The 24623-nt window shown below is 55.2% G+C and overlaps 2 protein-coding genes across 4 annotated transcripts in view; both read right to left on the bottom strand.

Moving 5' to 3' along the window:
• The window catches only part of STRIP1 (striatin interacting protein 1), an 11580-nt gene extending 11423 nt beyond the window's left edge, over window positions 1-157 (bottom strand). The window contains exon 1 of the mRNA XM_026056693.1: window positions 38-157. Coding sequence (XP_025912478.1) covers window positions 38-133 — 96 coding nt within the window. The 5' untranslated portion in view covers window positions 134-157. The remainder of the gene's footprint in view (window positions 1-37) is intronic.
• A 2492-nt stretch (window positions 158-2649) lies between these two features.
• On the bottom strand, window positions 2650-24135 carry AHCYL1 (adenosylhomocysteinase like 1). 3 transcript variants are annotated; one of them, XM_026056690.1, is made up of 17 exons: window positions 23994-24135; window positions 12872-12983; window positions 12059-12202; window positions 11111-11211; window positions 10754-10856; window positions 10003-10097; window positions 9488-9594; window positions 8840-8956; window positions 8561-8624; window positions 6948-7036; window positions 6399-6469; window positions 5813-5907; window positions 5591-5689; window positions 4929-4997; window positions 3627-3705; window positions 2969-3089; window positions 2650-2778 (listed from the first exon to the last, which is right to left on the bottom strand). In XM_026056690.1, exons 2-17 carry the CDS (start codon window positions 12960-12962, stop codon window positions 2772-2774), a joined length of 1452 nt encoding a protein of 483 aa, XP_025912475.1. In that variant the 5' UTR covers window positions 12963-12983; window positions 23994-24135; the 3' UTR covers window positions 2650-2771. The 3 variants fall into 3 exon arrangements, with proteins under 3 accessions (XP_025912475.1, XP_025912474.1, XP_025912473.1); XM_026056689.1 differs by lacking the exon at window positions 23994-24135 and adding an exon at window positions 13334-13354; XM_026056688.1 differs by lacking the exons at window positions 2650-2778; window positions 23994-24135 and having other exon boundaries at window positions 2965-3089.
• Between the last annotated feature and the right edge of the window lie 488 nt (window positions 24136-24623).

Genomic DNA, 24623 nt, shown 5'->3' with positions numbered 1-24623 from the left:
CCGCCGCGCGCCGCGCCGAGCTCTCGCGAGGACTCACCCCCCCTTCTCGCGGGAGCGGCAGGGAGAGCCGGGGCAGGGCCGCCGCCATGTTGGGAGTGGCGCCGGGCTCCGGCAGCTCCGCCGGCTGCGCCATGGCTCCTCCCGCCGCTCCGCCAGGGCGCCGCGCGTCACCGCGGAGCCCCGCCCTCTCCCGCCCGCCATGTCCGGTGCCGCACCCGGCCCAGCCGGGAGCTCCGCCCCTCTCCCGGCGGCCATGTTAGGTGTGGCACTCAGCTGACAGCGGAGCTCCGCCCCCAAGCGGCGGCCATGCTGGGAGTGGCACTTCCTCTCTCCCGCAGCCCTGGGAGGCGTGCCCCGACGCGTTGAGGCCGCCATGTTGGGAGTGGCAGGAAGGGGGAAGAGCCATGGGCCTGCCCTGGGATAGGGGAAAGTGCCTCCGTGGGGGGCTGGAGGGGACCAGACCCCAAAACGAGGGGCGGGGGAGAGATCAGAGAGGGGGGAACCTCAGATCAAGGGACCTGGGAGGCTCAGACCCCAAATAGAGGGGCTCAAATTGCAATAGAAAGGCCCGGGGGGGGGATCAAACCCCAGATCATGAGGCCTGGGAGGGGGGCTCAGGGGGACTCAGACCCCAAACTGAGGGGCCCAGAGCGGTCCCGAGGCAGCTCCTGGGGGGGCTCAGGGTGACCTGGCACCCCAAAGCCACCCCGTTGGCTCGCTCTTCCAAAGAAACCGCCCACAGCACCAGAGGGGTTTGTTTTCCTAATAGTTTAATTAGACTTTAATGATTTATTGCTCATCTGCAAGGATTAATATTGCATTCATTAAAAATCATTCATATACAAAATAAACCTCTCCCTCCCGGCCCGCCACCGATCCCGGCCACCCCGCGCGCATGGCTTATTGGGAGAGGGAGCCGTGGGCAAGGGGGGGGGGGTCCTGGCCCCCGGGGCCACTCGCTCTGCCTCGCCACGAGGCTCCCAGCTCGCCGAGCCCCCTGCGACGGCAAGTGCTCCCCGAAACACCGCGGAGCGGGGAGAGAGCGGCCCAGCGACAGCCCAGGAGGAGACTGGGAGATGGGGCAGGGCAAGAGGGGGGGAAAAAATCAAGGGAGAAGGACCGGGAGGGAGGACAGAGGGAGATCGAAGCCACGAGCAGCCTTCATCACGTCTTTTTCCGGTCCCGGAGAAGAGGAAAGGAGTTTTGCGCTCCCCCGGGGAACCAGCGTCGCCCAAGAGCAAGCAAAGCCCAGCGGAGGCTGCCAGCCAGCGGCACCAGGATGGCAGCCTCGGTCCCGGAGGCGACGGAGAAGCCCGGGCTTGCAGTGCCACGGCATCTCGAATATCTCGGTACCAGGAGATGCCGGCAGGACACGCGGCGGGGGGGGGACAAGGAAAACGCCGGGGCTGGGATCCTCCATCCCACCGGGCTTCGCTGGGGGAAAGCAAAGAGGTGTGGAGGGAGGGGAGGAAAAGGAAAGAGAAACCTCCCGGGGTTGCAAGGACCTTCCCCCGGCCCGGGACAAGCCGAAAGAGATGGAAAAGAGAAACAGCCGTCACCAGCGAGACCTGCGGAAGGGACGAAAGAGGCGATACGAGCAGCGGAGAGGCGCCGCGGGGCAGCGGCGAGGCCGGCCGCGAAAGCCCGGCGCGGGGCCGGCGGAGCGCGAAGGGGAGCTAAGTGCTTTGCGCAGCGGTCCGCGGGGCAGCGGACCCGGCTGGGGCACGGGGAGTTACGCTATTACCCAGGCAGGTTACGGCACCGCCGCTTTCCCCGCACGTACGCGGCCAAGGGGACGGTGTAGGGAAAAGGCTCATCTCTGCATCCAGCTCGAAACAAAGTGAACCGCCAAAAAACCCTCCAGAAACCCTTAAAAACCACCTCCGCGCTTCCAGGTGGGAGAGGGAGCGCCCGACCTCCACAGCTGGGTGCTGTTGCCTCACCATCCCCATTGCTTCCCTCCTTTAAAACATCTCTTTAAGAATCAAAAAGGAAAAGAGGGAAAAAAAGAAACCACAGAAATGTTTTTAACTCAATTAAGGTGCAGTTTGGCTAAAAAAAAAAACCTAGGAGAGATGAGGATAATGCTGGGTAAGCGACCCCCGTCCGAATTCAGATTAGCACCCTGAAACAGTGAACTCCCCCTACCCAGCCGGACGACCCCAACCCGGGCCACCGGCCACCTCCGTGCGGGGCCCCTGCCTGAGCTGGGGACAGTCACCTATTCGCGAGGTGGCCAGCAGGCGCCACTGTGCTCCCAGGCAGCGCCAGGAGCATTGATCTAGCAGCTAAAACTGGGCTCTTTAAGGCAATTTAGAAGTTGCAGATAATCCACACAAAGAAAGAAACGTAAGGTAAGGTAGAACAGCATCTCCGTATCTGCAGGTATCCCAACTGAGACTAACGCAGGCTGGAAAGGTCAAAAAAAAACAAACAAAAAACCAAAAATCATTGCAGGAATGAATTGCCCTTCACACACCAGGAAAGGGAAACCCTTTCTGGGAGCGAGGGCTGGGAGCCACTGGCAGCTTCAGCCACATCAAAGCAGGAAGCGAATCCCAGGTTGTCTGCCAAGGTCAGACAGAGATGTGATCACATGAAAGGGTGAAACTGAGGAAGAAAAAAAAAGTGGCCTTAAAATCACACTGATAAAAGAAACGTAAAAACAGGTTTCTTTGTTGGTTAAAAACAAAAAACAAAATAAAATGGTCTTTAAAAATAATCTCTCTAACGTTGCCTTGTGTGGTCTGGTCCTTCATGGATATGGTCCATCAGTATCTGGAAGAGAAGGGAGGGGACAGTGAGGCCACAGGCGCTCGGGGACAGAGCCGGCACGTCCCCGGCAGCCCAGCTGCGATCCGCAAAGGGGTCGCTCAGCCCCCGGGAACCGATGCCGCCCCGACGCGGGAGATGTGCCCACCAGCCTCCGCAGCTCCCTGCCCCACGGCGCTGCCGACCCGCCACTCACCTGTAGTAGTTGGGTTTGAAAGGCCCGTTTTTGTTGAGTCCCAGGTATTTTGCTTGATCGTCCGTCAGTTCGGTCAGGTGGGCGTCGAACGAAGGCAGGTGCAAGCTGGCGACGTATTCGTCTGGAAGGGGGAGAGGAGAGCGGGGATCAGGGGGACGCAAGTTCCCCCCCCTCCGGCACTTGGGGAGCCGATGCTTGGACTCACCACGTGGCAGGAGAAGGGCCAGGGCACCCTGTTGCAAACACACATGGGGACAGAGAGCTAAAACGGGGTCTAGCTAGGCAGTCCCTGCCATTTAGCGCCACGGATTCACCGTCGCGTAACCCTAAAGCAGAGCTAAGCTCCCGCCACGGCGCTGAACAGGGCTGGATACATGCAACCCCTTTCGGTGCCTTTTGGTGTGTAAAGTATCTAACCAGGAAATTTGCAGGAGAAGGGCTACCTACCAAGACGCAGCCCATGAAGGAAAACAGATTAAACAACCAGCAAGTGTTTTAAGGATGCTGGTTTCCCTGAACCCATCCTCTCTCTGGAGGTTTTGTCCAGCCCAGATTCAAATTTCTCCTTACATCCAAAATTGCTGGCCCCACGGCAGCCCAGGGAGGACAAGTCAGAAACCCAGTTCTGGGTGCCGAGCAGATAGTTCCCTTCACTCACCCATCTTCTTCGGCAGCAAGTAGACGTCCTGTTTGTAACGGCCCTCGGGAGCGTTGTAAAGCTCGATCAGAGCCAGAGCCTGCAGAGACCACAAGGGACAGCCCAGGGACAGTCAGGGATGCCACCAGCCAGGGGGGCACTAAACACCTGCAACCCCATGTGCTGGCACAACAGCTCATGGCAGCGGCGGTAAGGAGGAAAAGCAGGGCTAAGGGTTCGTGAGTCTGAGGGACAGAGCAAAAATTTCCAAAATCCCCTGAAGGAAACACTTCCACCTAAGGTACATCCTTCTCTGGGTCTCCATGATCCAACTGCTGCTGGGGGTGGACCAGAAGGATAGAAAATGAGATGTCACCCAGCCTGTTTGCAGCATCTGGGCTTATTGCTTGGGGGAAAAGCAGAACATGAGGATGGAGGAAAGGGGAGCAGCTCTAATTTTCCTACACCGTAAGGTTGCCATGTCATGTGGAAAGGAAGGGATCGTTTATTTTAAGCTAACAGCTTTGCTCTAAAAAAACACAGCCGCTCCTTCAGCAGAAGTAAAACTGCATCTCCCCCAAGCGCCAGGCCCAAAACACCACCCCATCCTCGTCGCTTTGAACAGACAAGCGCGGGGAAAAGCAAATTCCCCACCGTTAGGGTCCTCCGCTACCATCACGGAGGCAGGTGAGGCCCAGCCGGCAGCCAGCTCTGTGTCTCCAACCCGGCGGTTTCCTCCATCGCTCACAGCCCAAGAGCCGCGCCGGCCTCGGCCGCCCTCGGCACAGCACCGTTTGCACAGTCAGCACTGACCGTGATTTGCAGAGCGGAGCCAGACTTCGTCATCATTCTTTGGAAGGGCAGAGCCCTGGCAAGCAGCGCAACACAACCCATGTCACACCCAGCCAAGAGGGCACTGACGCTCACGAGTGTTTTAACCATTAACCCACAGATCCCCCCAAATTGGCCCCAGTTTCTTGGGATGTAGAAATCAAGAGTCCAAAGACAAAACAAAGCCCTGCTCTAAAGACGTCTTCGAAGTCAGCTTCAAGACAGCTCTCCGGTTGCTTACAGCACAGCAGAAACACTCTGCCATGAAGCTTGGATCATTTAAAAGTTACCTTCCAGTTGAGAAGCAGTAACCAAAGAACCACATCCCAGATGAGAGGCTGCGGCAACAGTATCCCTTGCCCCAGTGCGATCCTGAGCGCCCATCCAACGGCGTGTTCCCAGCTTCTTCCAAACCGTCTCCCCACCCAAGGCACGCGCAAGGCCCCAGAGCACCAGCCCACCCTTTGCGCCCCGGCCCTGCAGCGTACCGACCTGAGTAGTGGCCGTGATGGAGAGAACGAAGGTGGGAACCGTGGAGCAGCTCAGGTTGAGAAGACGGCCCTAGGAGAAAGCAGGAGGAGGGTGTGCCAAGAGCTCAACTTGTCCCAAAGGTGGCGACAAACCGAATCAAGTCTATTAGGGCAGAGAGCAACTAGAGCGCAGTGATTCAAGGGCCATGAATGTTACTAGAGTGTCCAAACCCTGCCTTGTTTTCCACCCTTAGATACAGGGCAGAGAGACTTTATGGTCTGTGGAAAGAGCTGGTCTCTCCTACTGCCAGGAGAGCTCAAGCAGAAAGAGAAGACACCCAGCCAGTTTGCTGTGTGGGAAGCCCTGTCAAAGCCAGATGCAGATGGTGTTTCGCTGATGCGGATGGCTCCTGGCTCTAAAGAACAAGCCAGATGGCACCTCCATGGCCGCATGTGGTACACAAGACTTCCCTTACCTCGAGAAGAGAGAAAATACAAGGAAAAAAAAAAAATCAAGAAACCCTTTCCTGAGCTCTGCGTCTCTTCCCACATATGAATTGCCCCAGCAGCTTTCCACATAGTTAAATCTCCGTTTCAAACCATGACATGCAATGACTTCTGGGGAAAGGCTAGCAAGGGACCCCACTTCCCCAAAACAACATCACGGCACAGTCCTCAACACACCTCAGCCAGCAGCACCACCCGCTTCCCGTCTGGCCAGATGACATGATCCACTTGCGAGCGGACCCGCTCCCAGGTCAGCTCCGGGGTCCGGAGACTGGTCTGCGAGAGAAAGAGGAAGAGGCCAAGTTATCACGGGAGGACGCAGGCGGCTGGAAGTGGTCAGTGATGAGTTCGAGAGCAGCAGGACAGACGCAGCCAGCCGAAGGCTGCGGGAAGACTCACCACATCGATTTCGGTGTTGGAGTGGCCCATGTTACACACGATGCAGCTGTTTTTCATCCGATCCAGGTGTTCTCTGGTCACAACGTTCTTGTTTCCTGCAGGTAGGGAGGGCACAAATGAACCCAAGGCAGCGGAGATACAAACCCTTTAATTTCTCCTTCCCTGTGCTTGGTGAGGAGAAGCCCAGCCTGGAGCAACATTGGGTGAAACTCAACCAGGATGAGCGCCCTCCTGGCTGCGACAACAGTGGGACACGTGACGATTGCTCATCTTTGGTCCCATGAATTCACCAGGCCCCAGGAGACCCCAAAATACCTTTGGGGACACACGGCTTTGAAGTCCCTCCTACCAGGTGCTGAGGAGGGCTATGGTCAAAGAGCAGAGTTGGGTAAAAGGAAAAGCTCTCCCCAGAGAGCCCCCATTGCTCATGTAAAATCAGCAGCGTGTGGCAGCAAACTGTCCTCCATCCCTGACTCCTCCAGAGCATCCTGCCTCCAGACACCCGCTCGGGAACAACTGCTCCCTCTCAGCCAGCACTTGTTTCAAGACTCGCCTGCAGCAATCATCCCACACCCCTCTGCTGTACCTGTGCAGGTGATGACGACGTCCACCTGACGGATAACTTCGCTCAGCTTCACCACCCGGAATCCATCCATGCTGGTGGGAAAGGGGGACAGGGACCATGGTGAGGAAGAGAACCTGTTCCCCATTTGCCCCAGGCCAGGAGGGATCTCAGCGCTGTATTGCTAAAGCAGCTCTGAATTGCTCACAACAGCAACCACACTATCCATCCACACCCCCGGGGACGCCAGATGCAAGGGGAAGGGCTGTGCAAAGGCTCAGGTGCCAAACCTGCTCTTACATATGTCGGAGGAGCCAAGGGATGCGTGGAGCATTCAACCAGCCCTGCATGGACCCTCGAGCAGTCTTCCCAAGCCAGCTGGCGGCAGATGCCAACCACCTCGTATCCCACTGCTCAACCAGCCCTGAAAGCTGCCCCAACCCTTCCTCATCAGAAGACATACGCTCTCTGAGGAGTCTCCTGACTTCGTTTCAGCCTCTGTCAGGGTTTAAAAGAGGCCAGACCAGAGTGCAAAGGAAGAGATGCTCATAAGCAGTAGGTAACACCTCTCACCAGGCTTGGAGAGCACAGATGGGGTCGATCTCCGTGACGTAGACTATCGCTCCCAGGGCTTTCAGAGCGGCACAGCATCCCTTGCCAACCTGCCAAGGCAACGCATCAGCGTGAAGCAGCCTGCAGGACACAACGAGCGCTACAGCAGCCCCCCCCTTTCCCAAAACAGCCTGAGAGATGCTAATCCCAGCCATCTGCCCAATGCCAGGGACCAGCCTGGAAACCCGGCTCTGGAGCCACTCAACCACATACCTGGCGATCAGCATTTCTGCAGCCAGCCCAGCTCCCCCTCCAAGGCTGCCCTCCCGTACAGTGGCCAGCTGGCAGGAGGTTTCCAAAAACCAACATGTTCACAGCTTGAATGGCCCCTGCCCTCGTGGGAGCCCTTCTGACCTCTCCTTCTCCTTCAAATCTCCGAGAGGAGGTTAAAGCCAATCTGGATGAGCGTGAACTTCCCCCACTCACCTTTAAACCAAAGGGCTCCTTTGGTATTCAGAGCTCTCCTGCACTGACTGGGGGATGGATCCTCCATCCCACGCTCCCCATATCAGCATGGGGAAGAACAGAGCCCACGTAAGAGCATCTCTGACTCTATCCCTCCCTCCACTATACAATTACACTGAAGTATCCCAGCAAAGCCCAGTTCTCCATGCCCCTGACCCGTACTAACACCTGGCTAGTCTGCATGTACACATGATCAGCCCCCTTTTTGGGGGCCAGCTCCATGCAAGGAAGCTGCAGAAGAAACATCTCCAGAGACACCCTCACTTATCACCCAGCTCCAAGCTCAGATCTACTGAAAATGGCCAGGCAGGGCAAACCGGGCATCCAACCCACATCCGAAAGGGCAAACCAGTGAGAGTGGAAGAGCTACTTTGGTTTGAAGAGATCCAGTAAAACTCAAGGCAAGTCCCTGAGACTACAACTCCCAGCACGCCTCACGGCTGGAGAATCACATGCCACCCCGGAGCTGTTGGCCGAAAGCCAGCGCAGCCTCTTGGTTGAGCAGAGCTGGGCTCCACTGGTGTCTAAATAAATTAGTAAGCACGTTCCTGCCGGGAAGAGCATTTGCAGCTACTGCCAGGGCCATCACCGCGCAGGAAGATAAACACCCACGCAGACAGCACACAGATGGAGGGAAGGTGTCAGCTCCCGGCTCCGTGCTCTTCCAGGACAGAATCATTTACAAGTTCGTGGTACGATTCCTCCCCAACCAGAGCGTTATCCCCTAGCAAGATCCAGCCTGCCCTGCCACCTCCTCTTTTACAGGCTCAGTGACAGCTGGCCTGGATGCTGAATTCAGTCCAGGGACACCAGATGGGAGCACCCAGGGGTAGTTAGAATTCAGGCCAGCGTTCCCAGCAACTGTTGTATTTGCAGCCCAGCGAATCTGCAGGCAGGCTGGGAAATCAGACGCTTGTTCTCCAGCCTCCCAGCAGGCTTTAGCAAGATTTCCCTGGTAATGGCTCACAAGGCAGGTTACAGGTCGGATCTCCTAAAGCAAGGGCAAGTGGCCTTCACGCAGGGAAGGGGCAGGACGCTGAGCCCCGGGGGAAGGATGGCTCAGGGGGTGCTGACTCACAGCTCTGCCGGCTGAAGCTTATGAAACTCACCTCCCCATAACCACAAACCACCACTTGCTTCCCTCCAAACATCACATCCGTGGTCCTCTTCAGGCTGGGGGACAGAGAGAGACCTGTGTTGGGATTAGTCAGGCGCACACCGCTGCCGGCACGGGGCAGTGATCTGCAGCAAGAGGCCCCAACACCAGGTCCTGAAAGCACCCAGCAAGGGCGAAGCAGAAAAGAGCCCCAGCTTCCCTCTAGAGGAGCTGGAGCCAAATCCTCCAGTGTGAGAGTTAAAGTGGGAATGGGGAGAAGAGTTGGACTCACCCGTCCAGGATGGACTCCCGGCAGCAATACAGGTTGTCAAATTTCTGTTTGGTGACTGAGTCATTAACGTTCATGGCTGGGACACACAGCTTCCCGGCCTTGGAGAGCTGGTACAGCCTGGAAGAGGACAAAGGCAGGTCAGAGACACGTGCGGTTGACCAGAGAGGTGAGAGCAAAGGTGCGATCGGGGTAACCCACACGTTCCCAGAGCTCTGCAGGCTCATGCCAAGTCCCCTGCAGCCTGAGTGAGATGCCCACGTCTCACTGCACACCATGCTCGGCAGGGACCCAGAGCAGTCACAACACAGGACACCTCAAGCTGGCCTCAAAGACCAAAAGACACCAGTCTCAGTAGGCTTTCTAGATAACCAGTGAGGAAAAAGAGAGGGTGACAGACCCAGCTCATTCTTCAGAGAACCCTAACTCCACACGGTGCACAAACACACCCCTCAAAGCCAAAAGTTTGTTGAGTTACTCCTCCTTAGCACTGTTATTAGACACCAAGTCTCTCCAGGGGCAGCCAGACGGGGCACAGCCTCCCACGCAGAGGGAGATCCGGAGCACAGAGCAGCAACGCACTAAGAGCAATCTCCAGACAGTTTGTCTCTGTGGGACAGACTCAAGGCACAGCCTTCCCAAACCTCCTACCTGTGCACGCCAGTCACGCTTTCCTCCACAATTCCTCGGATCTTCTTGAATACGTTGGGATATTTCTTATAAACCCAATGGGTCAGGTCCCCGCCATCATCCAGGATCTAGGGAACAGGCAAGGAAGAGCATGGGGCAGTCAGGGCTTCCACTGTGGAAAGGCCTCGCTGGGGGGCGGAAAGGGGGAAGAGATGGAGAGCATCTCTGGCAGGAGACGCTCCCATGCCATCGGGCTGTGTCGCCTTGGATCGCTGCGGGATGCTGTCTCCACAGCCCCCACAACCCCACGGGGGCTCAGCGCTGCCCCCGAGCCAGCTTTGGCTGCCGTTCTCTGGGACCCCCTGCCTTTAGCAGCAGCTCAGTGGCCTTTGCAATGTCAGCAGGTGCCTGGGCAGCCCCAGAGGGCTCCTGGGAACAGCCCCAAGGAGCCAGGCAGTGCCAGCAAGGGAAGGGTGAAGAGCCCATCAGTGACTGCTCCATGGAGGAAGAGGAAGGGCTGGAAGAAGGCTCATTACCATGTTGGCCTGCCAGCCGTCTACATTAACACAGCGGTCGATGCACCACCAGAAGTCGTCCTCCGATTCCCCCTTCCAGGCAAACACGGCAACACCTAGAAGGAAAAGAGCATCATCTTTGGCATCTGCTGAGTTTGGAAGAGTCAGAGGAGCCCAGCAGAGTCCCGAGCAGAAGCTGACGCCCAGCCTTGCACAACTGCTCCTCCTGGTCCTTCTAACAGCACTACCAGCAAAAATACTCCTGCAAAAGGGCTGGAGAAGTGCACAGTGCTGTCTCTAGTTGGGCCAACTCAGGAAAGCCACAGACAGGAGGGCCAACAGGCCATCCAGCGATCAAACCTCAGCCCACAGCAGGATCAGACCTGCTTATCCCTCCCTGAAGGTCCAACCTGTTCTTGGAAACCTCCACTGCAGCAACTCTGGATCTTGGTATCCAGCCAGCTCCTTACAGCAGGAAACACACAAGAATTATTTCCTCTAGTATCTCATTTGCATTTACCATGTCAAAAGTTAAACCTACGACCAACACGGACTCTCCTTGTGTCGCAGCACACACACAAACCCTGCCCTGGGCTGAGCTGCTAAAGGTCATTTCAGACCTCACTGCTTACAGAGCAGCTGCAAACCATTCCCGAAGAGATCTGGACCCTCCGGAGAGGATTAAAAAGCAGCAATGGCCAGCTGGGACAAGCCTACAGAACCAAGAAAGGCCAGGAAAGGGCATTGCTCCCCAAGGCGCCCTCATACTCACCAGCTTCTGCCAAGGCAGCTGCCACTTCGTTTTGGGTGGAATAGATGTTACAGGCAGACCAGCGGCACTGCGCCCCCAGCGCGCACAGCGTCTCGATCAGCACCTGCAACACAGAGCGGTGAGCGGCAGCCCCCAGGGAGCGGCGACGGCCGTGGGGCAAACGGACAGCGAGGAACGGATCAGCAATCGGCTCTAGGAAACATCACCCTGGGAAAATGCAGGTGGCAGAACCTCTCCAAGGTGTTTTTGCAAAACCAGGGGTGCCTCTTCCTATTCCTCAAGGCTAGGAGAAAACTCAGGGACTTTCTTCCTCAGGGAAAAGCTGGTCTCTCCCACCCCAGACAAGCAGCCACTCACCGCAGTCTGTGCTGTAATGTGTGTACAGCCCACGATTTTAGCTCCAGCCAAAGGCTTCTCTCCTTGAGCTCGTTTCCTGAGTGAAATCAGAGCAGACATGTCTGTAAAAGGAACAGAAGGGTTTTAATGATGGCTTACTCCGTAGGGACCCCCCCCCCCTGCCAGACCTGCTCCCCTTTCCGGGGACTCACAGGACACATCCAGCCCCAAGGTTTTTGCCACAGCTGTTATACAGCTGGGGAGAGAGCTCCCCACCCCAGCCCTGCAGGTCTGTCCACAGTGGGATCAAAATGTCAGCGTCATTCATCACTTTGACAAAGCTGCTCAGGACAAAGTGTCCTTGCGACCACATAACCAGACAGGTCTGGGGCACGTTTTGCCCAAGGAAGACATCAGATGTGCCCCAGCTAAAGGAGGTCACCAGCCCTGCAGCAGAATTGCATCAGCGAGAAGCACGCACCTAAAGAAGATGAGTATGGTGCTGCCACAGATCAAAAGAGCTGCTCTAAACGCGCCTGCATTGTCTCCCCCTTCCACAGCTTTGGCAACATGTGTCTAAAAGGAGCCTGAAAGCAAAGTTACCCAACCAGCCCCACTGAAATTGTAACTCAGCTTCCCACAAGCCCCAAGGGAAGGGGTTGAGACTGTCAGTTCTAGTGTCTCTGAAGGCGTTGCAAGATCTTTGCCCACTGAGGTTTCCCATCCAAACCCACCAGAACATTAAGCCTTGCAAGAGCCTTGCTGTCGTTAGAAAATGGATGCAACACATCATTAATGTTTGTTGTCGCGTCTAGCTCTTCCCCACATAATCTGCTGATTAGGGGGGTGGAGATGAGGGAGTCGAGGCATCCAAGGCCGCAGCAGGAGTTTCGGGAAATGCCTTGGCTTGACTCCCGGCCTCCAGAGGGCACAACATCCAGCCCCACAAACCCCACGCTCCACCTTTACCTTGTTCAGCAATCTCGATCTCCCGGCGCCCAAACTCTGCCTGCTTGATGTTCTTCACGCAGAAGTTGCTGCTGCCCTTGGAGTTGGTTTGCTGCTTCTCGCGGGGCGAGACCTCATCATCAGAGCTGTCAGTGTAGGAGGCAGCTAAGCCAGGAGAGAAATGCATGTTATGCCAGGATCTCAGGAGCCTGGCAGTCAGGGTGCTTCCTACCGTCCAGGTAGGTTTATGCTTCATTTGACTTCCAGGTTTTCATGCATGCACATGCTAACGTCTCAGACTACAGATCTCGTAAGGAAAGCCAACGTCCAGAATGAATTTTGCACTCATGTTACCTCTAAAACTACCAAGCTAACTGATACATTGAGGTTTAACCATGAGAGCAAACACGGTTGATTTAGCGGAACACAAACCTCTCTCAAAGGAAAGCAGGTAAATTAAAACCCAACCTAGATGAGTTTTGACGGAGCCACTTGTCAGAGCAGAGGCAATCAAGTACAATCCTCCTTCCCTCAAAACTGCTGAAGCTACAAGACTTCGTTATGCTGAGTGCAACCAATTTCACTGTCATGCGAGATCTGTTCCAGGCACAGAGGATACTGCACAGGGACAGCCCTGCACCCATCCAAATTTCTGCAAAACCCAGTGCTCAGCATCTGAGGAAAAGACGCTGCTGCCAGCCAAAGGCCAGGAACCCCCCAAAATTATCTGCACAGTGGCATGGAGCACCCCAACACCCAGCACGAGCAGCGTCTGCTCTGGCTGACACCGGCTTTGGGAGATGATTGTGCGGAGGCAAGGAGCCAGGCACCTACCAGAGCTGTAGCTGTCGGTGGAAGACTGTGAGATGGAGCGGGATAGAGACCGACGGCCCGTCTTGGTTGGAAACTTGGTGAATTCCTGCATGTCATCTGCAAACTGGATTTGCTGAAAAGCGCAAAGGAAGAGAAGCGTTAAATCAGCAGATGCTCCTTACGGCACATTGTCTTCCAGGATGTTCCAGCCCATGGCTCCCTTCAGTCCACCCTGACTGCTGTAGTCATAGAAACGAGTATTACCAAACATATCAGGGAACAGACCTGTGGCTCCAGGAGCCCAAAATTGGATCCCTTCCTCTGCCTGATCATTTCTGTCATCAGAAGGTTAAAGCGGATTTGACACCTCACACCTGAGGTAAAAAAAAGCACCCAAACGGCCTTGAAACATCCCCTTTAGCCCATCTCTGGCTCTCTGAGTTTCCTGCCAAGAAAGTCGGACTACTTATACAACACAAATACCGTGCAACCCTCCAGACAAGCCGCGCACGGGCAGAGGTACCCGTGCCGCTCAGAGCACAGTCCACACTCCAACAGACCCAGCGCCAACCGGTCCAGATTGATTTTTTTGCCCAAAAGCGCAACAGCAAGCAAGCCGGGGTGGTCCCAGCAGAAACTCGGATTTCCTCGTGTTTCTCCAAACACTTCCCCAGGAGCAGGGCATCCCGCAGGTTAAAAAACATGGCGCATCCTTCCAAAAACGACACTAAAAACAGAGGGAAAAACACTCAGCGAGAGAGAACATTTCAACAAAAAGCAGTTGACATTGCATTGACTTTCAATCTCCTCTGCGTTACAGATGTTTCCATTGTAAGAGAAGCTCTAAAACAGCTGCCCCTCCTTCCTCACTCAGCCAGAGGCAACTCAAGGCTCCGGCACCTACCACCATCTCCTCAAATTCAAGTGCGTTGGGCCGAAAGGAGGGGAAGAAAGCCCCAAACTACTCCACTGTTGCAAACATCCCACATGACCAGCCAACAGAAAGCCCCGTTTCTGCTGCTGGAGTAGAAAGGCGACTGAGACAAAACAGAAATGAAAGCCAAATGTTAGGAAAAGAGCCAGCCATCCCCTCCCCGGCACGCCACCGCACAGGAGACCCCCACCCTGGCAGCTGACCACGGGCCCCAACACGGTCCCTTCCCTCTGATCGTGGCACTGCAGGATTTAATTTTGCCACCTAACCGGGATGAAACGTCGTTGCAGGGAGTGGGATTAACAAAGCATCCCCACAGACCCAGGAGACCTCGAGAAGAGTTCTGAAGACATCAAGATGATGGAAAGAGACAAGCCACAGTGGCCTCAAGGATGGGTTTTCCATGCCACAACAATCCCAAAAGCTCCCTGAAAGCTTCGATGTGGGAAACAGTCTTCAAGGGGAAAAGAATGAAACTATTTACTTGAGACGATCCACCCCAGAAAGGAGCGATCCGCATAGTCTTGAGATCAGGATGGCTACGGCAGTATTATGGCTATTTGGACCATAAAACAGAGCCACGACTCCTGGAGAAACCCAGCTGATGAGTTGAAAACAGCTTTGGTATTTTGCTTCCACCCGCAAGGATGGGAAATGGGGACATGAAACCCTCGGGTCAGTCCAAGCTATCAGGAGGACGTGCATGATGATGCTGGGTGGTGGACATTGAGCATCTCCTCCAAGAGGCTGGACAGGAGAAGTACCACCTGGCCCCACTCCCCTAGCAGCCAGAAAAGCCTAAAAGCCCCAATCTCCCAAGCTGCTCCCCAAACCAAGCAGCTCATCACCTCAATACCAGCTCAAAGGGACTGGTGAAACCCTTTCCGCTGGCACCAGCTCAAGTCCATCGTCAGACCCAGGCAAGAAGCCCATATTTTTTTGTGGGTGCTGCTGCAAAAAGGATTTTAGCCAGCTCCTCCATATCAGATATGTTACCGCCTGGTACCTGCTTCCCAGACCAGACTTCCCAGCAGACGCCACGTGATTCAGCGGCAAATTGCATGAACTTGTGTTCGTGGAAGGAAGGGGAATGTTAAATGGAGTTTGCAGGCTTGGTTTTGCAGCTGTTTTAGGCTGGTTCATGCAGGAGGGAAAAACCTGAGGGCATCATAACCTACATCATGCTGGGAGAGCTGGTACCGAGAGATAAGAGGAGCAGAAGCACTTCTCGTGAGAGATACCAGGCAGGTAGCAGCAGCGCACACAGGGCACGGGTCCGGAGCTGGCAGGCAGGCCCACGACAGCAAGGTGCACCAGTTTCCTAACCAAGGAATGACTTTGCTGGACACTGTTCAAGGTCTGTTGCTTGGATCGATCTCCTCTGGACAGCCTGAGAAAGCCCTGTGTCACCTGGGAGGAAGGCTGGCATATTGTCCGTAGGCATTTCCAGAGGGAAAAACATCAGCAACTTCAGAGCAGCAATATTTCTGCCCCTTCACTCCAAACCTCTCCCTCTGGCAACTCATCAAACCAGAGGGTGTAAACATGTCCCATAAGGCAGTTCTTGGCTTTAAAACAGCTTAAAGTGTTAGCTGAGGAATTTTCTCCATCTCAGGGAAAGGTTTCCAGGGAAGAGGTGAACCTAGGAGGAAAAGCAGAACACCAGGGCTTCGCTGCTCAGGTCACAGGTGTTTTTCCATCCCTGCTTACAGGACAGCCGGGACATCGGAGCCATGGGTCAGGGCACTTCCCTACAGCGAAACGCACTGTTTGGATGGCTTCTTGGGGAAAAGCTTGTTCAGGACGTGATGAGGAGGAGAGGGTGGGGATGGACGGCTGCTGTGGTCCCCCCCCAGCTCCACATCGTCCCGACATCGCCTGGTTGACCGAGACCCGCTTGCCACCGGACACCACCGTCCTCTTCGGACGCTGGTCCCTCCTGGCAGCACTGGCCGTGGGCACAGAGCCAGCTCCCAGGCACAATCCCACTTTGGGGAGAAACAAGCAGTTCTAAAAAGGGGAATTTGAATTTGGGGGCAAGGGGGAAATCACTGCCGAAGAAACCAAGTGCTGAATCAACCACAGTAATCCCCACCGTGGCTTTACCAGAGCTTATCTGAACTTGGCAGCTTAGCAAAATCTGCCCTGGCTAAAATTATCATCAAACGTTGCAAGCGGCTTCCTAATCGAATGAATCATTCGCGCGTCAAACCCCCTCCAAACGCGAATTAACGCGGCGTCTGGCAACGAGCGGAGAGGGGGGCGAGGGAGGAAGGTGCCTGCTGCAGCCAGGTGAAGGGGCCGTCGGCCACGTTACCTCTCCACGTGCCGGGTGCTCTCGCTGGCATTAAGGGCAGGGAAATCTCGTAATCCCACGGCACATCGCGGGAGTTGGAAAGAACGGTATCGCCGCCGGGGGCTGCCGATCCGGGGCCGCCTGCTGCGGAGGGGTTGCAGCCAAAAGCGGGCTGGCCGGGGGCGAGAGGGGAACGGCCCATCCACCTTCGCGTGGTGGCAACGGTCTCTGCTTCTGGCTCCCGACGGTGCGATTGCTAATCAGATCCCAAGCTTTGTCCTGCTGGAAACAGCTTTTCCAGCCGGGTGGAGCACAACGGTTAATAGTAAGGAAAATATTTTTCATCCCAGCAATTCGTGATCAAGGAGGAAAAACAACACAGCACTGATTTTTCACCCAGGGCTCCCCAGAAAGAGAGCGCAGGGGCTCTTCTGGGCATCGCCACCACGTTACAGGCTCAGCAGCAGCGCCAGAGTCGGGATCCCAGCAGGCACCTCAGCCCGGTGCCGAACAGGCACTGCCTCCCTTGGCGCGGCAGGTTTTTTGGGAAGCGCCCTGCGGAAAGACACCAGGACCCGCCATCTGCCTGCCAAGGTTCAGCAGAGCAACGCTGAACGCAGCCTGCTCTCAATCACCCCTGTCAAGCCAGAAGTACATTTTCTCCCCTTGCGAAACCTGGCGTGACCGTACCCATTCCCACGCAGCTCCGGCGCTTCCCAACGACGGCTGCTTGCTTTCAAGTCAAACAAGGCGCGCAGGCGCCCACTCTTGCGGGGCAGGAGGTGAAAGAGCTTCGATCTTTCTGATACAACATTGCGCCCGGAGAAAGGTGCAAAAAAGTGATGGGGACCCCCCCGAGCCCTTGCAAGGCGAAGCCTGGCCACCTCGTTTGGCTGCACCGCTCAGCTCGGTGCTTCCCAAAGCCACCACGTAGCTAAAAATCCACTGCAGCAACTGGCTCCTTCCTAATATTATAAGACACCTGCCCACGTGTAGACAGACTGACCCGGCAGTCCCGAACCCAGCCCCGCAAGCGCCCACAGCAAATACAGCCTCGTTTGTTTAATTATTACAAGATAGGAAGGGCAAACCGATTCCAGCTCTGGATTGGTAATGTCTCCCCAGAAAGGAACCGGCAACTCGTGACTGCAGGGTGTGCCACCTCCGATGTTTTATCCCACGTTTCCCCATGAGCCTCGCTGGAGAAGTGCTTTGGCCTTACTGAATAAGAGAAGTCCTCCCCCGCATCCTCTCCGAGCTAGAGGAGGCTTTGTAAGTCCAGTTGGATTTATTGCTGGCACAGGAGGAGCCAGACTTGTCCGTGCCACAGAAGACCACCCTACTTTTAATTTTCTGTTCTTTCCATCCCTAGAACAGCTCACACAAGATGAGAAGAAAGATGAGAAGGGAGCAGGGAACCATCTAAAAACACAGCAGCCTCCAAAGTGGCTTCCAGAGTTGCCATCGCCCCCGGGCAGCGAGGAGCTCTATGATACGGAGCAGTCGCCCAGGGAGAGACAATGAAATCAGAGCAGAGCACGTTCTTACGGCAACACCACAACCTGGAGAGCAAGAGTTTCTGTAACCCGCTTCTGCCCCCAGGAGAAAAACCCAAAAGACTGAGGGTCCTGGGACCTTTCCTGCGACTGCAAAAAGCCAGCAGCAGAGACCAGGGCTGTTCAGGGCAGCCAATTCCCTTCATTTAATCTCCTCTCGCCCACAATAACTTTCGAAAGAGACTGGGGGTACTGGTTGCCCACTCTGCCCTCGTATGACTTGCCTCTGACGTCCGTCATTTCTAGGCTGACCGAGTTTACCAGCACGACAAAGAAGTGCTTTACATATTAAATCAGCATTCATCCTCTTTACCAGCCTCACGGGCACTGCAGAGCTGATTTTATCGTCAGCTTTTTACCCAGACTGATTCGTGCAGGCCTGGAGATGGGCAGCTTCAGACACCGAGGTCTACTGGCAGCAATTCATCATTTGCAGAAAGACCATTTCCCCAGCACAGCGTCCTCCTGGGAAGCCGTGACTGTTTTCTCACAAGGAGCCAGGTCCTGCCATGCTGGGACATTTAGGCATTTCTAAACGACAATTGCTTTAATTCATTTCTTTTCAGAAGCAACTCATCGCATTCAATCAATGCGGCCGCGAGAGAGGGCAAAGGCACCCCGGCGGCTGAGGTCTCTCCAGCCACGCAGCAGCCGAGGAAATAAATAAATAACCAGCATGAGGCTTTTCTTCTTTTCTAGGTCAAAAAGAGGAGCAGAGTGGCAGGTTTGCTTGTGCCACCCCTCCGGAGAGGGGATGGAGTTTTTCTCCCAGGCTCCGCTCCTGCAACCACCCAGGTCCCAGGGGGGACCTATGTGTCCTGACCAGGAGGAAACAGCCCTCCCCAAAGCAACCCACAAACCTCCCAGGGAGTTTGCTCGCGGGCTCCTTGGGTTCCCGATGTCTCTCCTCAGGTTCCCGATGTCTCTCCTCCCCGCTGACTCCGGAGCCAGGAGCGGGCTGGCAGCAGGCCCGAGCGGGCAGCGCTGCGGTGGCGGAGGAACGGCGAGTGCGAGCGCGGCGATGGGGCCGTGCCAGGGCACCGTGCCCCCTCCTCGGCGGGGCTCGGCGGTGGTTAGAGGACCCGCGAAGCAGGGCAGAGTGTCAGCCAAGCCCCCGTTCCCACGGGCTCCCGAAGGAGAGCGTCTGGGCGAGGGCAGGGAACCCGCTGCACGCCAGCCCTCTCCCCGCTCCATCCAAATCAGCAAAAGATCCCCCAGACGGAGCACGAGGCCGGGGCAGGCCCGGGCAGACGAGTTTTGGGTTAGCGACACCCAACACCTCCCTTAACGCAGGTGCACGCGCACAGCCTGGCGGCGAGGTTGGACCCAGGTGCTCAGCACTGTCTGACCCTCCGCACCTCCTGGCATGGCCCTGGGGAAAGCCAGCAGGGACAGGACCCGGGCTGGATCGCCGGGATCTAGCCCCGTCCGCTGCTGCTCCTCCTCCAGACGTGGCCTTCAAAACAGCAAGGCTTTCGCGCGTCGTTCCTTGGTGGCGTGCAGGTTCTCCAACCTCGGCTAGGCAGGACTCGGAAAGAAACCTCAAAGTGCTTCGCGCGAAGGGACACCACAGCTGGGAAGAGCCGCCTGGCAGATTCACCGTCCGAGGGCTGCGGAGCGGGCGAATTCAGCGCCGCTTCGATCTGTACCTTTAGCTCCTTGCTCCGAGATGGGTCCCAAGGCAGCTTTTTCCTCCTGGAGGGGCAGAGACCTCTCCCCACAGCCTCCAGTTCCCCGAGCGGGGATGGCAGCCAGCTGCCAGACCTCCGTTTGGAAACCTTTCTGCCATTCCCGACAAGGAAATAAAGAGCGCTGAGGTCCTGGCAAAGCAAAGCGGCCAAGCCCTAATACCAGCCTCCAATCCTTCACTGACAAAGAAGGGCTGGTTGGCTAAAGCACTGGAAAAAAACAAGTTTCCATGCGTACTAGATGAGAATTAAGGATTTCCCGACACCCAGCAGAGAACGAGAAACACCAGGAAAGAAACGGGCCCGTTCCAAAGTTTAAAGGGCTGGAAAGGGCCGCAAGATTTTAGTCATTGTGAGAATCGCCGTAAAAGCTGGTTAAGGGAAAAATAAACAGAACGCCGCATTAAATAAAATAAATGTGATTTTAAGCGTTCAACTGTTAAAAAGTAACTGGGCGTAATTACTGCCTTATAAACACCTGGAGGTCGAAGGTGCACTCCCTCCACCAGCAGCCCAGGGAAAGCGCTCCGTCAGGAGAAAACGCATCTGGTCCTTGGACTCGGAGATTTCGAGGCAAAGGATCGCTCCGTGCTTTACGCAGAGGGCTATCTCTTTCAAAGCAGGAGCAGGCAAGAGTTCCACACCCGGGACCTTTAAAGGAAGCGATCGCCCGGCCCTATTCGGGGGTTAACCCCGACAGCGCCGAGCGAGGCGGATCAACGGCACCAGCACGGCGCGGCGTGGGAACGCGGCTCCCCGGACCGGCAAACATTGCTTCCCGTGGCGCACAATGCAAAAAGCAATTTGCTCTGCTTGCTGGGTCAACTAATTAGCTCACACACATCCCCTGGCCAGACAGACTGGAGATATTATGGTACGTGGAGGACAGATAAGGGGCCTGGAAACAGGGAAAGCGCAGCCTGATGGTCTTTAATGGGCTGCTCGCTCATCAGAGCTGGCCATGATGGGTTTGGAGACATTACGGAGTTAGCATCTGTCAACTCATCTGCAGTAACTACCCAGGTATGTGCCTACAGCAAAGCAAGCATCGGGGGAATAAGAGAACCGATATCAATTGGAGTTACCTTGCTAGGAGCGTTTCATGGACAGGACTGTGTATGAAGTCATGCCCAAGGGCTCGTGGGGCAAACCAAGGACTAACAGCCTCAGATGGGCTGTCTGGCCACTTACGATTTTGAAGCCCATGGAAATTTGTGTGTCAGAGCTTATAGAGAATGTCCTTTAATTAAAGCTGCTTTGTAAATTAACTGGAAAACAAAGCTCTACCATCACAGCTGTACAAGAGCAAGGGAGTGCCTGGAAATGCCATCAAACTGGACGTTGTCTCCAAGGAAGGCTTGTTTAGCTGCCCCATATGGGCCCAAAGCGAGGGATAGCCACAGCCTATAGCTGACCATGAGCAAAGCCAAGACCTTTCCTTCACCATCCTAAAGCAGCACCTGTGTTTTGGGGGAACTGATCAGTCTGTTCACCCACATCACCCAGCACAACGAGTGTCCTACCTGCCTCTTTTTCCTCCCCAGAACTGGCTTGCAAAATCAGGGAGCAACAGGATCCCTGCAGAGGATCCTTCCTTTCACCGCAGCAGTCAGGAGCACCCAACACCACCATGGGCCAGGCTCTGCTCTGCCTGCTTGGTGCTACAGGTCAGCATCTTCTCCAAGGAGGTACCACCTGCCGGGGCAGCTCTATTCCACAGACCCAGAAAACAGCTTCTCCCTTGCTGGCATGTGGAGTTTGAACCACCTCAACCCTTATCACATCTTTAAGAGAGCGACGATGACCAACAGAACTGAACTCTGATGTGGCACAAAACGTACCCAGCCCAGTACCAGGTTATCTGGCCCATTTTGAAGTCTTTCAAGAGACCAACGTGGCAAAAAACACCCAGGTTAGACCCCAGCTACAGTTTAAAGACCCTCCATCCCCATGCCTTGTCTCTAAGGGAAAATGCCTGGCAGGATCAGAGTCCAAACAGAAGCAGCCTATTTGCAATACGTTCCAGAGAGTCAGGAAATACAGCCGTGCAATCGGAAACGCAAGGAAAGCACTCCAGCCTTCAGAGGAAAAAAACTCTCCCATCTTCACCACATGACCTGCACAGGCAGGTCCCCCCTGAGCCCATTGCACCGGTATTTCCGCAAGTGCATCTAAAAGCACTTACGTCTAAAGCAGCCCGGCTCTCGGTTACCAACGTACTACTTTTTTCAGCTTTGGGAATGACTTTCCTTTTGGCACCAACCTCTGATTAGAGGGGCTGCAAGGCAGGAGAGAAACCCCAGGCTTCAGCTTAGGCTGTTGCTGCCCAAGAGTCTATGAGAATCACCACCAGGACAGACAAACATCAGTAGCCCATCACCCTCTTGGATGTTGACTCCCCATGTCGGAGAACAGCTGGCTACATCCCCTTCCCACAAAACAGGGTTGATTCACACAGTTAAGCCCCTTCCAAGAAAGGGAAGGGGGAGGGATCGGAAGTCAACTGCTACCTCCTTGCCAGGATGGCGAGTTCAGGGTATATTTGGAGAAGCAGTTGGTTTATGCAGGGAGATTGAGGCTACGCTGCCTGCAAACAGCTGACAGCTCCAAGGTCAATAGGGATCGGCCAGATGTTCTCGCTCCAAAACATGCCCAGGTTGGAATTAAGCCTCCCCCCACGGTGCCAGAAAAAGAATGTGCAATATTCGGGGCTCCCTGCGGGAAGGCAGAGGAGAAGAGACAGAAAACAGCAGACGCAGGTGGAACCTCACCCCAGGCCACTTGGAAGGAGAAAACAAAGCGGATTTCAGCAAGGCAAAGCCCCGAGGAACCTCCTTTCCAGGTTCCTACCTCCCCTCTCCCCACAAAGCCCGAAAGGAGCCATTCCTTACACACATGCCTCATTTCTAAACTAGGATCCTGTAGCCCCCACCCAAATTACTGCTTCTGAATTAAGCGGTTCCTTTGCTGGCCAGGAATGGGACCTGCTTGCAGACTCCAGGTCTGCAGGAGGCAGCCAAAGAGAAGCTGTACCCACCTCCCCAACGGCTGCGGGATCCTCACCCGAATTACAATGCGGCCTGTTTGACTAGCTGGAACATCACGTCCCCGGCCACCTAAGTTCTTTGGCTGTCACCAACCTGAAGTAAACAGATTCTGCAGCAGCAATAAGCTCGTTACCAAGGCCACCATATTGATCCCAAAGTGTAATTAAAATTCACAGTTCAAGCAGCCCAATGCGACAGGGCAAGCGGGGCGGCCTCCCAAAGGGCATGAATAGCCGCAGCTTCCGCATCCCGCTTTCCCAGAGGCAGGGAGCCCCCGGGGTCGGCGAGGGAGGAGAACAGCCACACACCAGCCTCAGCCTCAAGGGCTGCTCGAAAAACACCCCGAACGGCAGCTCTCTGCTTGGACCATCCACTGAGACACCTCATAGCACCCATTCCTCACGTCCTGCCCTGCTGAGGGTGAGCCGCGTTGGGGCAGCACGCCGTGATGACGTTCAGCCCAAGGGTAAAGGGGGACAGTGCAAAACAGGCTGAATCAAAAGGAGATGGTCAAGATAGAGAGATGACCCAAATCATGGGATGGAGCCGTTCAGATACTGTAGAGGGCTTTGACAGAGCGGCTCTGGAGTACCCCACTGCGATGGTAACAAGACGGTCCTCCTCACCATCTCTCCTCTGCAGGACTCTCTGACCCTCCTACACTGGATCCAGCCCTCCGCTGATCCAATCCATGGTCCCTTAACTCACTGATAAGGGGGCGGTCAGGCCAAGCGGTTATAAATTGCAGAAGCACAAGCACAAGGTCCTTTGCACCCGTTGTTCTGTGGCGCCAGCGGCAGGCTCGGGAACAGTCACCTCAAACGTCACGACGATCTGCTCAGTGAACGTGAGTCAGAGTCCCCAGATAAGCAGCGCTAATCAAAGAGCTCAAGAGGAAACGCAACGAGCCTTCTGCAAACGGGAATGTCGCCACAGGAAGCTCCTGACGATAAAGACACAACCAAGCACAAGCGAGCCTCCTCCACCGAGTGCTGCTCGGAGCAGGCAAGTCCCACACTTCCCCTTGCTCAAAAACCTGGGACAATCCACTTGCCAACCCCTCGGAGGAATCACACGAGCGGGATCCTCACCTGCAAAGCTCTACAGTTAGCCAACCGGTTATCTGAAAGGGTTAACTCCAACCTGGCCTTGAAGGGCTGTTTTCCAGAGCAAAAAACCAACTTCAGAGCACAACCTTTAGCAAGGAGCACAGAACAGACTCCAGCATTTGCACAGGCTGGAAAAGCAGCATGGTGAAAACTGTCAGGGTCCCAAAGAAAGTATTGTTATAGGCTGGTCCCTGGCACAAGACAACCTCACATTTTGGGAAAGGCCTAAAGAAAACACCGCTCTTCTGTCACCAGCCCACTTCCCACGCTCCAGACCTGGCGGCTCACATGGGAAGGAGGTTCCCACCAAGAGATCTCAAGGCCCAGACTGGAAGTGGAATGGGGCAAGTAGGAGAACCAGCACCGTTCAGATGGGCTGGCTCCGACTCCCGTACATTTGCAGCCGGCACCATCAAAACAAGACAAGAGCTGCTTCTGAAGACTACAGGGAATGAATATCCGACTCCTTTCCTACCTCCAAAGACCAGACATCAGAGTGAAAACTGAGCCTACCTCACGCAACTGGAGGAGGAGGAGAATAGAGATGCAAAAACCATTTGCCCTGGCACGTTATTTTGAAGACTGCTCATTTTTGGTCAGATCCCCAAAAGCTCTTTTCTTCCTGCTCTTCAGTTCAAGGAGAACTTAAATCAGCATCTTCCGGTCTTGCAGCAGGGCTGGGTCACAGGGACAGACCTCCCTTAGAGACAGCAGCGAGACCCTCCAAGAAGCCAGAGTGGTGAGAAGGAGCCAAGGTGAAGAGCAACTTAAAACAGAAATAATTAAGATTCTGTCATTTAACAAAGCACCACCAAAGGCCTGTCTGCTTCCAGCCCCCAGCAACTACAAAGTAAATCATCTTAGTTCAAAACACCCTTGTGGTTTGCACTCGCCACGGGTTAGGGATACAATCAGGTCAGGCTTGAGCTGATCATCTAACCGCAGCGACGCATTCACTTATTACTGCCTTTCTGCACCCCAAGAAAGGCCAGGTCTATCCCAGGTGGGATCATCCTGTATGAAGAGCAGGATGATCCCTTAACACATCCCAGGCTGAGCAGCTCATTATCAGAAGGAAAAACTGCAGGGAGATGAGAAGAGAGTGAGGAATCAAAATAACATAGAGGATTTGGGTAAGGAGGT

This window comes from Apteryx rowi, unplaced genomic scaffold (assembly GCF_003343035.1).
Source record: "Apteryx rowi isolate R43461 unplaced genomic scaffold, aptRow1 scaffold_132, whole genome shotgun sequence".
Lineage (NCBI taxonomy): Eukaryota > Metazoa > Chordata > Aves > Apterygiformes > Apterygidae > Apteryx > Apteryx rowi.
Note: the sequence above shows the minus strand (reverse complement) of the source record. Positions and strands in the feature narration are given on the sequence as shown.

What these genes read in the sequence shown, in the direction of transcription:
- AHCYL1 (XM_026056690.1), bottom strand. Translation starts at nt 12,962, where the DNA reads ATGCAGGAATTCACCAAGTTTCCAACCAAGACGGGCCGTCGGTCTCTA. An exon ending in ACATTACAGCACAGACTGCG is followed by an intron (nt 10,857 to 11,110) that starts GTGAGTGGCTGC and finishes TCTGTGTTGCAG; the next exon opens with GTGCTGATCGAGACGCTGTG. An exon ending in AGCGTGACTGGCGTGCACAG is followed by an intron (nt 8,957 to 9,487) that starts GTAGGAGGTTTG and finishes GTCCTCTTCCAG; the next exon opens with GCTGTACCAGCTCTCCAAGG.